This window comes from Canis lupus, chromosome 20, assembly GCF_048164855.1.
Source record: "Canis lupus baileyi chromosome 20, mCanLup2.hap1, whole genome shotgun sequence".
NCBI lineage: Eukaryota > Metazoa > Chordata > Mammalia > Carnivora > Canidae > Canis > Canis lupus.
Window position 1 is genome coordinate 3,886,392 of NC_132857.1, and position 16,066 is coordinate 3,902,457.

The 16,066-nt window shown below is 45.7% G+C and overlaps 1 protein-coding gene across 2 annotated transcripts in view; it reads left to right on the plus strand.

Annotated features, from left to right (window-relative positions):
• Positions 1–16,066, plus strand: part of RNF150 (ring finger protein 150) — a 241,575-nt gene that overhangs the window by 184,738 nt on the left and 40,771 nt on the right. For both annotated transcript variants that reach the window (XR_012012714.1, XM_072788276.1), the window contains exons 5-6: positions 4,382–4,478; positions 12,049–12,259. Coding sequence is in view for 1 of the 2 variants with exons in the window: in XM_072788276.1 (XP_072644377.1) it covers positions 4,382–4,478; positions 12,049–12,259 (308 nt within the window). In the remaining variant the exon portion in view is untranslated. The remainder of the gene's footprint in view (positions 1–4,381; positions 4,479–12,048; positions 12,260–16,066) is intronic.

Consider the following 16,066-nt stretch of genomic DNA (forward strand, 5'->3'; position numbering starts at 1 on the left):
ATGCCATTTAATTGGAGATGGTGTCGCACACATCGGCAAAAGGACAACAGAAAATAAGGATTAGGATTAATAAATGGGGAAATGAGTTTAACTAGGTCATTAGTGCTAAAAAAAAAAAAAGGGTGAGAACTTATTTTATTACTCATAGTCAGCTCAGCCTCATTATGCAGTTGTCAGCACCATCTTTTGTCAGGTGTTTGAAGAAGTTTTTCTTAAACATTTGCTTCCCTTTGATGAATTAAGAGGGAGAAGGGTTTTGGGCAGCCCTCTGTTTTATTCCTAGCTTGCCAGGACTGCTAAGAGACAGAGTATCTTGTCCCATTGTTCCCCAGTATATACTTTATCACGCAGCCTTTGTTAAAGCTTGGGAAGGAACAGTCCTGGGCCATGAATCGTACAAACAAGATGAGTTGCGACTGACTTCGTCATAGGGATGTTTACTCAACCATTGGTGCATCTCACTAAAGGCTGGACTCTTTCCATCTCTTTGTTTATTTATTTAGTCTAGTAACTTTTGTTATTCTTTCCACTGAGGAGGGAAAAATTGTTTTAAAATCCCAATTATAAAAAACAAAAAAAAATCCCAATTATAAAGTTATAGTCTCTATATTTGATGGTCAACACAAGAAATATGGTGCTAGAAATAAATGAATGCTGGTTAATAGTCAGCACGATTGCCCTATGTGTGTTTTTTGCCCTCGTTCTCCTTTGATTTTTTAAAATTTGCCTTTACTCGTTAAAATGTTAAAAGTCTATTCTAAAGAGTAGAAACCACAGTAATAACATAATATCTAAAAACAAGATGCAGTACGATGGTATTAATAAGATTAATGGTAGCTTACAATTAAGGAGGGCCAAGAGTTATGTTTTAAGCTTTGGGGTCACTATTTATCCCTGTACCCCAACACACACACACACACACGCGCACACACACACACACACACACACAGTCGTTCACTTGCAAACTGCATACTTAGAAGAAAATTTCCCAGGTGAGCAACTGAGCCTTGGAGATCCAAGAGTTGCCTCAGACCAGAAAGCCAGAAAACAGTGGATCCAGGAGTGTGGCTTTTCAGTGGCTTCTCTGTTGCAGTTCACAGGGAACCACGGAAGCACCAGGGAAGCTGCATTGGTGGAAGGACCTTGTCTTATTCATCTTTGTACCCAGCCCCTAGCACAGAACAGAATGGAACAAGGGGGCGACGTAACTAGCACTGTATTTTAAGAAGATAAATCTGGCAAGGATGAGTGGGATGAGCAGGAAAAGCTGGTGACATGGAGAGCAGTTTAGATGTTCTTGCAATAATAAAGAACATTAGCAAGACTAGGAACGAGGGAGGAGCATTGAGAATAGACACGAAGCAGGACATGTGGAAGATGTAGCAAGAGTGAGGCCATGTGGCTTGATGACCATGTGTAGGCCATGAGGAGTACCAGGTCTTTTGACAAATATCCATTCATATGGCAAATATTTCTTGAGTATCAACTTTGTTCTAGATGCTGGGGATAAAACAGTGATTCAGGCAAACGAGGATTTTGCTCTAGTGGACCTTATATTCTCATTGGAGGATGTATTGGTCCCCGTTCTCCAGAGAATCCCATCACATCCCACTGTATGATCCATCACTTGTGTATGTATATATATGAGAGAGCGTTTTCGAAGCATTGCTTTTTTTAAAAAAAGATTTTATTTATTCATGAGAGACACAGAGAGAGAGAGGCAGAGACACAGGCAGAGGGAGAAGCAGGCTCCATGCAGGGAGCCCGACATGGGACTCGAACCCGGGTCTCCAGGATCAGGCCCTGGGCCGAAGGCGGTGCTAAACCACTGAGCCACCCGGGCTGCCCGTGGCATTGCTTTTTCAAGAAATTACCTATGTGATTGTAGGGCTGACAAGTCGGGAATCTATAGGGCAGGCTTACAGGCTGGGAACTCGAGTAGAATCCGATGCTGCTGACAGGATGCAGAATTTCTGCTTCCCCAGTAAACCTCAGTTTTGTTCTCGTGGCCTTTAACTGATTAAATAAGTTCCACCTAGATATTTAGGATAATCTCCTTTATTTAAAGTCAACTGATTGTCCTTGGTAACCAGCTCTCTGACATTGCCCTAGATTAGTGTTTGATTGACTGGGCTCAACAGCCTCGCCAAGTTGACCCACGAAACCTACCATCACGGAGATATCAGAATGAACAGGACACAAAGAGGAATGACTTGGGGGGTTCGAATCGTTACCAGCTTTTGTGGGCCCTGGGAAGACTTCTCTGCCTCTTCAGCTTACAGATGAGGTGTCTGAGGCTTGAGGATATTAAGAGACTTGCTGAAGCTCAAACAGCTACTGACTGGCCCTCCCGTCATTCCGACTCCAGCACATATGCAGGAAACACAGTCGAGGCCGCCTCCCCAGAACAGCCAGAAGGATCACAGTGTTTGACTCTCTTCCCCAAAGGCCTGCCAGTTGGTGAGCAAGTTCAGATTCAGAACTTGTTTCCTGGGGGCTCCTGGGTGGCTCAGTTGGTTAAGCGCCTACCTTTAGCTCAGGTCATGATCCCAGGGTCCTGGGATCAAGTTCCGCATCAGCCTCCCTGCTCAGTGGGGAGCCTGCTTCTCCCTCTCCCTCCACTGCTCCTCCCCCCACTCATGCCCGTTCTCTCAAATAAATATATAGATAAAATTTAAAAAAAGAGAGAGAGAAAAAAAGAACTTGTTTCCTGAGTGCAGAGCCTGAACGTAGGGAGGTCCATACTGGTTTTGGGGGGACGGGGTGGCTTCATCCTGCACTAGTCCCTCCCTCATTCCTGCCAGAGCCCAGCTCAGGGCTTTTGTGCCAACCAGTCGGTCATTCTTCCCGGAATACTTGTCTCCCCTCCCCTTCATGCGGGTAACGTCTGTGTAGCCCTTGAGCGTTCCTTTGGCACATCATCAGGAAAGTCTTCCCTGAGTACCCAAACTAGATAAATCTCCCAGTTATAAGCCTCCCTAAACTGTGTTCTTCTAATGTGACACGCAGCACTGTTGTCGCTAAGTAGTTTATTTATATTATTTTATTAACTTCTGTTCCTCCTCTCACACTCCCTGGGGGAAGGAGGCAAATCGCTACCATGCTGATTCCCAGCGCTGAGCGTAATTCTTGGCATTTATTACTTGATTGGACAAAGGTATGGATAAAGGAACCAATGAATGTGATATGTGTCATCCAAGGAATAAATCTGTAGGCATTCCAGACAATCATCTGGAAACATGATGACTCATGCAGGTGGCTTCTCTCCTGTCCCAATCCCCGGTCTAATCCTATGCGGTGTACAGCCAACCCCATCCTTGGCACGTGGGGTTCTTCTCAATGTCCATTTAAAGGGTGGCTCTTCCTGCGCTCTTCCCTAAGTTAGGGGTCCCTCTTAAGCATTGGAGCCTAAAGCCCTTGAACCCAGAGAAAACAGAACTGTTAGAACAAAAGAGGATGAAGGTGCGAGAGAGAGTGGACAGTATTCCAGGAATAGTGCACCGCCAGGGACAGGCAGGCGTGGACGGAATGTTCTGCGAAGCCCTCCTACTTAAGACAGGCCATGCTCTGTCCTCTCACCCCAGGCAGCAAGTTCTGACTGCTTCTGCCTGTGGTCTGGAGTCTCACGAGTGAGGAGACGAGCTTCGGACTCGAGCCGCCCCTGGTGACCTCTTGGGCTCCTGAGAGCCAAGTTGAGGGAGAGGCCGGCTGGAGGCCCCCCTGCCCCTGAGCGCCTGCCCTCCGCCCGGGCCGTCGGGGCTCCCGGGAGCGGCGCTTGGGGACGGCAGTGGGGCAGGGCAGCCATGCAAGCAGCTCGGGTTGTTCACTGCGCCTTCCGGTTCGACAGCCGGCAGCCAGAACCACGTAAAATGGCGTCTGTGTGGTTAAATGCTTCCAGGAGCTCTCCTGCCCTTCGGTGTGAGAGCCCAAATATTCATGGAAACGAGCCTTTGTTTTGCAGTCGTCTTCTGACTGTGGAAAAAGAAACTTAGGATTTATTTACAAGTAGCCTCTCTCGAGTTATCCTGAAAGGCCTGTGAAGTCCTCCCCCCGCCACCACCACCCCCACTGACATTCTTTCCACTAAGCATTCTTCCTAGCGAGAAAGAGAAAAAAATCTGTGTCTTCATTCTCTCCATTTTCTGAAACTTGGAAGACTCAGTTGTGAATCATATAGGACAGTCGTGGGATCCAGAGAAATTTTGAGTCTATCAGCGCAGGGTGTAAGAGGAATCTCACTGGCCCAGGAGTGAGGAGACGGAGGTGTGAGTCTTGGCTCTGCCTCCTGCAGTCAAGTGACCTTGGACAAGTCTCTGGGCTGTGGTGGACTAGGTAGTGTCTGCAGTTACCGCCGCTCTAAGATGTATGGTTCTCATTGCAGGCATCTTTTCCACAAATCCTGTGTTGACCCCTGGCTTCTAGACCATCGTACCTGTCCCATGTGCAAGATGAACATTCTTAAAGCCCTAGGGATCCCGGTAAGCACAGCACAGCCTACAGCCTCGTAATGTGTGTCTTTCTGCATTACCCCCAAAGCAGGGAGAAAGCCTCACACCTGGATTTTCTCTAACCCCTCGTCTGCACGGCAGGGGCGTCCTCTGACGAGGCCCCAAGAGAATGCACATGTCTGGAAACATTTCTCCTCTCGCTTTTTCTCAGTTCAAGAACGTCACGACCCTCTCACCACATCTGTGTCTGTGAATCGAGATGCTGCTTATGCAGCTCGTAGGCTTCTCACCTGGGCCCCAGGGTGTGAGTGCAGGCAGGACACAGCAGAGGCTGGACGGCCCAGTTGCACTTTGCTCACCTCCCGTGTCATTACTCAGTGCCTGCGAGGAGAGCCGCACGCCTCACCTTCTGTGCTGCCCCACACCCAGCTTTCCTTGCAAAGGAACTCTTCTGGACAAGGGAACCTGGCCCAGAGCCCGTGCTCAACCTCAGGTCTCTGCAGAGAGAACAGGGAACCAGAGCCACTTAATTCCAGCGCTACCATCCCACCGGTGCGCTCAGTTAGAGGTTTAAAAAATGTAGTCACTCCCCCAGTGCAAAGAGAATCCCACCAGCTGGCGGCTTGCTGCTCCAGGGAAGGCTCTTCCCCAGACTGTGTTAAAGCGAAGCCCACAAACTGGTGGTTGGTGAGACCCCAGCTGATGTGGTGAGGGCAGGAAGCAAGCCAGGCCACCAAATCCGAGGGCTGCACACAGGGATGAGAAGAACATAGGCACTTTCTGGAAGCAACTAGACAGCCAGGATCCAGAGAGCAGCCTCCCCCGTCCCCTCCACTCTGCTACACCCCCTGCTGTCACTTCTCACTGCTAATGGCAGAGAGTGAAGAGAATGTTAACGGTCCCGAGATATCACTAAAGAAGAAAGGACCAGATATCAGGGGTTTCCTTCAATGCCGAGGGGCTAATTATCCTCGGACCATCAGGGTGGCCCCGTCGGAGAGGGCAAACCTGAAGCATTGTGAGGTCCTGCCGTGGCTGAATTTTCTACCTGGTACCAGCTGCCTCCCTGCTGGCTGGATGCTGTTTTTCATGGTTGATACACCGAGCACAAATCAACTTGTGTGATGCTAGCTTGGAGCTGGATTTTGAAAGGCAATGCATTAAATTTTCAGACCAGGGTTGTGAATGCATAATGCATTCAAGGTGAAAATCAATTACAGTGAACATGAAATATCAGTAAGAACCCAACATCTCTACCAGATACGAGGAGCTTAGGAAATGGAGCTCAGGGTTTGGACTTTTCACATTTCTAGCTGCAGCTGGCTCATACAGGGAAGGGGGGAAATGTGTGTACGTGTGTGCTTGCATATGTGCATGTTGTCTTTAGTCGCCAAAATCTTTAGAGCACTTACAATTAAAGGCAGACAGCCGCTTTATTTTTTTTTTTTAAAGATTTTATTTATTTATTCATGATAGTCACAGAGAGAGAGAGAGGCAGAGACACAGGCAGAGGGAGAAGCAGGCTCCATGCACCGGGAGCCCGATGTGGGATTCGATCCCGGGTCTCCAGGATCGCGCCCTGGGCCAAAGGCAGGCGCCAAACCGCTGCACCACCCAGGGATCCCGACAGCCGCTTTATTTGACCCAGCACCTATTCCTCACGATATTTTCGAAGCTCCTAAATGTCGATCCCAGTGCCTCCCGGTCAGGACAATGAAACCAAACCACCCCTGGTAGTTAAGTTCTGTATTAACTAGTATTTGACCTCAGACTTCTCCAGAGAAGGTATGACTTCTCCAGAAGCTACTTGAGAATGAGCTGAGGATATGGGTATTGTTTTAAAAATAGAATTATCGGGTGGCCTTCGGGCTTATTTCCAAAATTAACAACATTTTTACTTTTTAGCAGTTGGACATCTTGTTCACGGCTCCATACCCACCAAGTAAGAAAGATAGGGTTTTACTTAGCACACTGACTTCCAGAAAAATAAACACTGGTAGCATCTTTTGAATTTTACCAAGGATTCATAAAGGGCAGCCGAACAGGAACAGGAACATGACACACATCTGAGCTCGACCCAGGGAACAGAACATCCTCCAGGAAGAAGAGGGCATGTGTGCTACTTCTCGGGAAGCACCAACGCATATGGCTGCCCTCATGCCTCCCCAGGGCCTTTCTGGTTTTGTCCTAGAGGATGATACTGACGTCTGGATCTGGGAGGAATCTGGGATGTTGTTCCACTGCATACTTTGCCATTGGGTGCAAATATACATGCCTAAACTGTACCAAAAAGATGACGTGTTATTGCACTCCTGTAACTTTCCATGTCACTGAACAAGCTCACAGCCTTCTCAATTAGCAAATACTTCCCATAGCTGGCTGAAACCCTTTCTATGCAGCTTAAAGAGATTGTTTTATCATTTTTCTAAGTTCCTTGTACTCCATTCTCAAGGAAAATTGAAAAGAGCTTGTCCATCTCTACCAAGTGATGCCTGTTGGTTCTTACCTCTGTATCCCTTTCATATGCTAAGTGCCCAGTAAATGCCTGTGGCATTGCTGCCCTCCAGACTCAGTCACAGAATCATATTTATGAAATTCAATCTGGTCTTCCTTTGAACAGTGTCCGCTCACCAAGAATTCAGTTGTAATCTTGGCCAACTCAATTGTCCAGATACAGGTGGTAAGGTGTTTCGGCTTGTTTTGCGGTTTTGCTCCTGTTGCCTCTGAGTATCCTTGTGTACACCCGTACTAGAGGGCAAATACATGTCAGTGGAGAGCTGAAAGCTGGGGACATTTTCGTGATTGGATTTCCCTCGGATGAGCTAGTAGTGAGTGAAAGCCCAGCTGGCAGATCAGGAAATTCCTATTGCAGTGGGTATCTTTTTTTTATTATTATATTTTGCCAAGAGAAATAAACTATTGGGACCACCTGAGTGGTGCAGGGAGTTAAGCATCCTTCTCTTTTTCAGCTCAGATCATGATCTCAGGGTCATGAGCTCGAGCCCCGCATCGGGAGTTCTGCTCGGGATTCTCCATCTCCCTCTGCATCTCCCCCTGCTCTCTCTCACTCTCTCACTCTCTCACTCTCTCTAAAATAAACCTTTAAAAAGAGAGAGAGAAAGAAATCAAATACTACATTGTAAAGAGGGCAGGGGCGCTTTCTTCATCCCTTTATCTACACAACGGTGCCTCCTGTCTTCCCAGTCAGGTCTAGGCGTGTCTTTGTAGAATGATGGGACCCAGGTCTTAGTCAGTACTCACTCCTACAAGGTACCATGTCAACCAGGCCATTCATATCCCAGAAAACACCTTCTCCTATCACTGTTGCCCTGATATGAATAGGATGAGAGATGTTGAATAGAAAATCCCATGTAGCTGGAGTATTCCCAAGTTCCTGACTCTTTAGGGGTTGGCTTATTTGAGGAGTAGCCCCATGCTCACCTGAGTTCGAATACCTTTACCATATTCACTTGCAGATGGCATTTGACATCCTCTGCCAAACATCATGACTTCATTTCTCTTAGACGTATATAAATTGGATTTCTTTTCAAAATATTCTTCTATTTGATGAACCACTTAGCGTGGATGTGAACTGTGAGTTTCTCTAAGTTGCGGTCTACTCAATACCGTACTCATGCGTGCCACCAGTCACAGTCTCACTGACATAATTAGCTCTTTCTCTTTTCCCCTTCTGTTAAAGATATAATACTAGTTCCCACTAGTCCCCAAAGTAAAAGGAAACACTCCGCATCAAAATTAATGACTTTAAAAAAAAAGAAAAGAAAAGAGATAAAACGAAGCAACGATATCAACAAGCAAAGTCAACATTTTGAAAAATATGTCACTTGTTATCACATCTATGATTGTGTTCAGATGCTTATGGATGAAAGACCAAGCAGCACAGTATGCTCGTCGTGAAATCTTTGCTGACACCCCACACACAGTTGCTTTGCTTATGTTTTTATATAGTGTAGGGGAAGGAAAAAACATGTTTTCCCTTCTACCCTCCTAGTTCTCCAGCTGGGGCCCCGTAAATGAGACTGGTTAAAGATTAACAAGAGAAAAACAACCAGACATTTATTAACATGTGCATTGCACATGCACACGGGAGCACTTAGGGATGAGTAACTCCAAGGGGTGGTCAGAACTTGGACATTTAGAGCATCTTCACAGAAGAACAAATTTTTAAAGAAGCGAAAAGACAAAGGTAAAGGACCTGGAGTTTAGTTTCTAGGGCAGCAAATTGTGGGAAAGCACTCAGCTGAGGCAAACTAATGGCAGATAAGGGCGTGTTAGGAAGGTGTGTTATTACAGATCCATTTTGGGCATCAACTCCCAGACTCCGGTGATGAGAATGTTCTTCTCTTCCTGGTACAAGGAAGGGGGCCACCTCTACAATTTATATCCTACTTTCAGGCAGATGGGAGGAGGGCAGAAAATATTTCTTTATCTGCTTCTTTTCAACTGTGTTTAGCTCAAAATAATCCTCATGCCAATGGCAACATTTGGGGGTGGCATATTCTGCTACCATTGAATAGCATACCTTACCTTCGCACAAAACTAGACAGTTTTTTTTTTATTTTATTTTATTTTAACTTGACAGTTTTTAAAGCACTCTCTCAAATCCTCCCGTAATTGATCTAGGGCAGATACTGACATTCTCAGCTTTTCATAGTAGTAAACTGAGACTCAAAATGTTCAAATTGACATCTACCGAGTACCTAATAATTGTCAGACACCATATACGGGCATGAAACTCAAGATCAACGTAATGTAGTGGCTTTAAAAAGCTCATGTCTCACTTATAAATGGAATCTAAAAAACTGAACTCCTAGAAACAGAGAACATCCTGGTAGTTGCCAGAGGCCGAGGGTAGGGGTAGGGGTGAAATGGGCAAAGGCGGTCAAATTATAAGATAAATAAATCCTGGGGACGTGAAGCACAGCGTGGTAACAATCCTGTGTTGTATATTTGAAAGTTGCTAAGAGAGTCGATCTTAAAAGTTTTCATCACATGAACAAACTTGTAGCTATTTGGGGTAATGGGTAGTGACTGAACCTATGTGTTAATCATTTTCCAGTATATATATATATATATACAGTATATATACTGGAAAAAAAATATATATATACACTGGAAATATATATATATATAGTTTTATATATATATATATATCAAATCATTCTGTTGTCTAAACTACTACAATATTACATGTCAGTTATATCTGAATAAAGCTGGGGGGGAGAAAGCTTGTGGAGTAGTAGTGTGAGACCAGCACAGCTACAAATAAACCATAACAGAGAGAAAAATGCCTATAAAGTGTCACAATATCAAAGATGCTACCTGGGAGGGAACGCTACTTAGCAAAGGTGACATTTGGCCTGGGAATTGAGGGATGATTAGGAATTCATCACAGCCAGTTTGAGACCTGGGGATGGTTGGTGCTGAGCAGAGGAACAACATAAGCTGCAGCCCTGGGATAGGGAATATATGCTCTGTGTTTCCAAAGGCTGGGGTAAGGGTTTAGAGACCCTGTTTTGCCCCACCAAGGAGCTTATAATTCGTTCCTTAAGAGAAATGAAGCATCATACCTGTGTGGTGGTGGTAGTGGTGGTGGTGGTGGTGGTGGTGGTGGTGTTTTAAAGAGGGCTCTGATGAGAAAGTAGGGAATAGGATATCTCAGGGAAGAAACTTTAAGGAAATGGGGAGGCTGCGAATGGGGAGAGATCATTTGGAACATACCTGCTCATGTCCAGTGTCACAATGTCTAAGTTTAGTAAATATGGTGGGTTGGTCATTCAGTGAACTGACTTTTGATAACTTGGGTTTCAAGGAATTGGCTCACTTCCAATAGAGATGAAGAAGGTGAAATGGAAAGAGAATACAGAAAAAGAAGGAATGAGCTGAATTTGAGACTTTTATGAGATTGATGGAGATCTCCAACTGACTATTGGAAACACAGGCGTGGAGCTTGGGAGACTGGTTTAAGAGTGGAAAATTAGGGATCCCTGGGTGGCACAGCGGTTTAGCGCCTGCCTTTGGCCCAGGGTGTGATCCTGGAGACCCGGGATCGAGTCCCACATCGGGCTCCCGGTGCATGGAGCCTGCTTCTCCCTCTGCCTGTGTCTCTGCCTCTCTCTTTCTCTCTCTCTCTGTGTGTGTGTGACTATCATAAATAAATAAAAAAAATTAAAAAAAAAAAAAGAGTGGAAAATTAGGACAAGAGTCCTCCACTTTGGATTTCTTGCTTTGTGCTCCCAGGGAGTCCATGAGTAACACAGTATATAGTCATGTAGTGATGTTAATTCAATCAGTGCCAATCCAGAATTTTCCTCACCTAATTCTGCCTGTCCTGATCTACATCTATTGGGAGTGCAAAACCACAGAATTACCATCCCACGAGGCAACATTGATGTTTAAATGAAGAAAAAAAAAATTAATTCATAGCTATTCTTAGTATTTCTCAAGACCATATCTCTGCAACACTATCTTTTTAAAATAATCTTTGAGTTTAGAAGAGTCATAACAACTAAAAATCATTTTTAAACCTGTTTGAGAGGGGCCCCTGGGTGGCTCAGTCAGTTGAGCGTCTGCCTTCGGCTCAGGTCATGACCCCGGGGTCCTGGGATCGAGCCCTGTGTCAGGCTCCTTGCTTCTCCCTCTCGCTCCTTCTCTCTCTCTATCTCTCTCTCCTGTCAAATAAATAAATAACATCTTTTTTAAAAAAGCAAAAAACAAGTAAAAGCTGTTTGAGATATATTCAATATAATTTCGCAGAACTAAGACCAAAGAGAAAAACTTGCAAAGAATAAGATTTTGCCCAAAGGTAGATTAGTCTCACAAAGCTGGTCAACACAGGCGGCCTTGCAACACGGAGAGCTCCCCATTTTTCTATTACTCAGTGAGGCTGTCAGAGATCTGAGGATGAGGCCCCGGAGGGAGGGGAAATCTCGTAATGAGTGGATAATTAGACGAGATGGTATCCACACGAGTGGATAAAATTTTAATTTAGAGGATTTGACAAACGTTTGATCAATTTGCATGTTAAGCGAATAGGTTATTTTTTTTACAGCTAGTTTTTGGCTTACGTTTAACCGCTGCCACGACAAAAATGCCCTCACCCTGTGCTTTTGTGTGTATCTCTAATGAACAGTTCGCCATGAGTTCGATTCCGGGCCCCCTCCCTGCTCTCATGTCATCGGTGCATTTGCAAACGGCGCATGGGTTAGGGGGTGATGACCAGCTGCCGGCTACTTCCTATATGAGGAGCAAACTGCATTCAGGGCAGGGCTGTCATTATAAATAAATACAGTGGCCCCTCCCACACCACTGCCAAGTATTATATTAATACGTGAATATTGCTGCTTCTGGAATTAGAACGTCATATCTAGATCTAAACAGACCCCTTGGAAAGGGCAATTTGGGAAGATGTTTTCATGTTAATTGCAGAAACTATAATGGAATGTATTTTTTTAACTGATCCGGGAGGAAACAGTAAAGAGCTTTGGTTTCCCACCGAGACAAAATGTTTAGGCTGTAAACCCTTCCTCTCGAACTTGGCGACGAACGCTCAGGACCGATGCTTTTCCGTTCCTATCAGCCCAATGCCGACTGCATGGACGACCTGCCCACCGACTTCGAGGGGTCCCTGGGAGGCCCGCCCACCAACCAGATCACGGGCGCCAGCGACACGACTGTAAACGAAAGTTCAGTCACTCTGGACCCTGCCGTGCGGACCGTGGGAGCCTTGCAGGTGGTTCCGGACGCGGAGCCCACCCCGCAGGACGGAGAGGTCGTCTTTACCGCCAATGGTAAGTGCTCGGCCCGGACGCGCCGGGGCGCACAGGGTGGTTGGCACACGGGGGTTAGAGAAAGACGCTGGTCTTCAAGAAGAAGTTAAGTGAGTATATACCATGGCCAGCCGAGCAGTCATACTACCCGGCCCTGAGCAGCCCATGCCAGGGGCGCCCGGGCCCAGCCTGCCTCCCGCCCAGGGCCTGACCCCGGGCCCGGGATCAAGTCCCGCATCAGCTCCCCGCAGGGAGCCTGCTTCTCCCTCGGCCTGCGTCTCTGCCTCTCTCTCTGGGTCTCTCATGGATAAATACATAAATACTTAAAAAAAAAAAAAAGCAGCAGCAGCAGCCCAGTGCTTTCCAAAGGCAGCAGGCCGGACAGCAGAGCGGGGTGCGTCCTGCCTCCCTGCCTTGCACAGCGTGGCCTTCCCCATGGTACCTGAGTGGGTAGGGCAGCGGTTCGGGTCTCTGCAAGTGGAGGGCAAGTGGAAAGGCAACTGCAAGGGACCCTTAGTGGGATTGGGGTAGACACAGCCCTGCTCCCTCCACGTGAGAGAGAGAGTTTGCTCTGGGCTGAACAGACTGGCCCGGGCTGCGTGCAGGGGGTGCTCTCCCCTTTGCTGCAGGGCTCCAATGTAAATGGCATTTCTGTAGATGGGCGTTTTTACGGTGCCACCTAAACCCCCCTACACGGCAGGCGGCATCTTACACCGCCTTTTGGAGTCCTTCCCCATCCTCTACATGTGCTCTGACTCTGGTTCTATTTGATGGTAGTCATAAAATTTATCTTGATATTTTATTTATTTATTTGAGAAGAGAGAGGGGGGGCCACTAAAGACAGAGCAAGCATGAGTCGGGGTGCAGAAGGAGGGAGAGAAGCAGGATGCCTGCCGAGCCGGGAGCCCAATGCGGGGCTCCATCCCAGGACCCTGGGATCATGACCTGAGCCGAAGGCAGACCCTTAACCATTGCCTGAGCCACCCAGGCGCCGCCCGCCCCCCACCCCCGCCATGTAGTTATAAAAATATTAAATAACTGTGTTAGCACCGAGATTGAAGCTAAAACCTAAAGTACGGCTCTTATTCTCATACAGTAGAGAGAAAAGCTTCCCGAGAAAGAAAAGCAGCATGCAAATTAACTTAGGTTTAAGGTTTAAGGGTGGGTGGATATTGAAATTAAAAAAAAAAAAAAAAGATGTATTATTTCTCTTGATAGAAGTAACCTATTCACTCTAGAAAATTCAGAAATGGAGAAAAGCAGGGGAAAGCCTTTGGGATATTTCCTTTTCAGTCGGTCTCTTTTTTACATATTTGTGATATTTGTAGAATTTGTAAAAATCATTCGGGCAGAAATGTAAAGATAGGCTTTTTTGCGGATGAAGGTCTTACGGCCGAAAGATTGGAACATGAAGCAAAGAATAAAAAAAGAATGCAAAAGTCACTCAGTACCCCACCTAGAAATAATCGCTCTTGACATTTGGGTGTGTTTCCTGATACTCTTTTACGGCAGAGCTGAGACAGTCCCATAAGGGTTGCTGCTGAGCATCGTAACTGGAGCATCCACGGGTTCTCAACAGAAAGTAACTTCAAGAGGAACGTGGTGGCAAATAGCTGCCCCTGCCTGGCATCTTAGTGTTGGGTGGATGAGAATTTTAATTTTGGAAGCTTGACTTGTTAGAGGCCTAACGCCCTCAATATTGAAAGAGTGACCTTTACACGTTAGCGGTCCTTTTTTTTTAATAATAAATTTATTTTTTATTGGTGTTCAATGTGCCAACATACAGAATAACACCCAGTGCTCATCCCGTCAAGTGCCCCCCTCAGTGCCCGTCACCCAGTCGCCCCCACCCCCCGCCCTCCTCCCCTTCCACCACCCCTAGCTCGTTTCCCAGAGTCAGGAGTCTTCATGTTCTGTCTCCCTTTCTGATATTTCCCACTCATTTCTTCTCCCTTCCCTTATATTCCCTTTCACTATTATTTATATTCCCCAAATGAATGAGACCATATAATGTTTAGTCCTTAAAGACGAATTCGATCCCTTTGTTTTGAAGACCTCGTTGGGCGCTAATACGGTAAGTTACGTATGTAATTCACATTTTCTGTGGTCAGGGTAAAAAACATGGGTTAAGCTCATTTTAACGCCATATTTTATTTAACCCAATACGCTCAACATATTTTACATTCTTTCTCTTCTGTTAACTCCTCAAAATGTGGGGTGTGTTTTACATTTCCGGCACCTCTCTGTTGGAGCAAGCTGCATTTCAAGTGCTTAAGAGCCACATGTGGCTAGTGGCTACCATACCAAAGAGCATAGTTCTAGAATGCTCGTCATTTTCAGGATAGGAGGACCTTAAAAGTAATTTAATCTTTACCGTGATAAGCTTCTAATTTTTAGCATGAGACAGTCGTGGCCCGGAAGGGTAAGTGGCTGATGCCGATCAAACAAGAAGTTCCCTGTCCAGAGTACGAGATTGTCCTGCAGTTTTTCCATTTATCGACATCTTTGCTTAGCCTCAGACATTTCACTGTTCGTTGTCTTAAGTGAAGTATATGGAAAGGCCTGACAACATTTTGCTAGCAGTTCAGAAACATGGAAGGCATAGCTTTCCTCAAACCCGTACGAAGAACCCCATCAAAAATGGATCCTTTCCAAAAAAAAAAGATCCTTTCCCTTGCCATAAAATATTATTTCACGTTCAAGAGAAAATGTGTCATCTGTGAGATTCCTTATTTTTCAGGGCGGATACATACTTCATATATCTCCATAAAGCCTGGATGACAAATGGCAAGGATAACTTGTGGGCTGAAATACATCCAAAAAATGAAATATAGAATCATGGTCTGTACCCACATAGTTCGGAATCCCTAAGCTCTTTGTGCCTGACATAGACTCAGGGCGTTTAGGCCATGGCAGACGTTCAGTAGATGTGTTCAGTCTAAGCTTGAAGCAGGAGGCTCCTGCTCAACAGAAGGAGAAATGCCAGGTCATTGTCAGGGAAGATATTGGTAAATTTGAGGAAACAAGAGGCCTGAGGCCATATCTGTGGTCAGAAGATTGATGGTATACGGGACTAGGGCTAGAGATGTCAGAGACCCAGTGCAGAAACTGAGTTTATTCTCCAAATATTTTCCCCGACCATTTATTTCCAATTAGTTTTATTTGTTGGGATTTAACAGAATATTCCAAACACAGTCATTCTGATTAGGTATTAATCGTTTATACCCTTAACTGAACGGCTTTAGATTCCTTAAGGAGAAAATCCTTTGCTTTGTAAAGGTTTGTAAATTGCCTAGTGCCCTAACTCAAATAACTAACGCATAAATGAACAAACACAGATGTGTGAATAAAGGGGTGAAAAGATTCAAATTCTCATCAACACAGTCGTAACCAGCTCTAATGCTGTCTAAAAATAACGTGGGTGGAGAATGAAGTGTCGTTGGCATGCACTATTGCCGCAAATTGCAAATAAAGAGCCCAGTCGAGGTGGGACCTGACTTTTCTTTACATTATCCTTTCCCACCTCACATCTCTACAGACCCAGAAAATGACTAGAAAACGAGGGAATAACAGTAGCTATCAAATACACCACATCAACAGTGCCTCAGGCACCCTTTTAAGTCCTATGAGGTAAATATGATTTTTATTATCATTTTACTGATGCAGAAATGGAGGCACAGCAAGATTCGAGTGATCGGCCCGAGGTGCTAGCTAGTGACAGGTGGGGCCGGCAGTCAGAGGACTCTCTGGCTCCGGAGCTCCATGCTTAGCCACGCAATACTCAGAGGATGGACAAGGGAAGAAAATAAACACAGTTGCTTGCTCCCT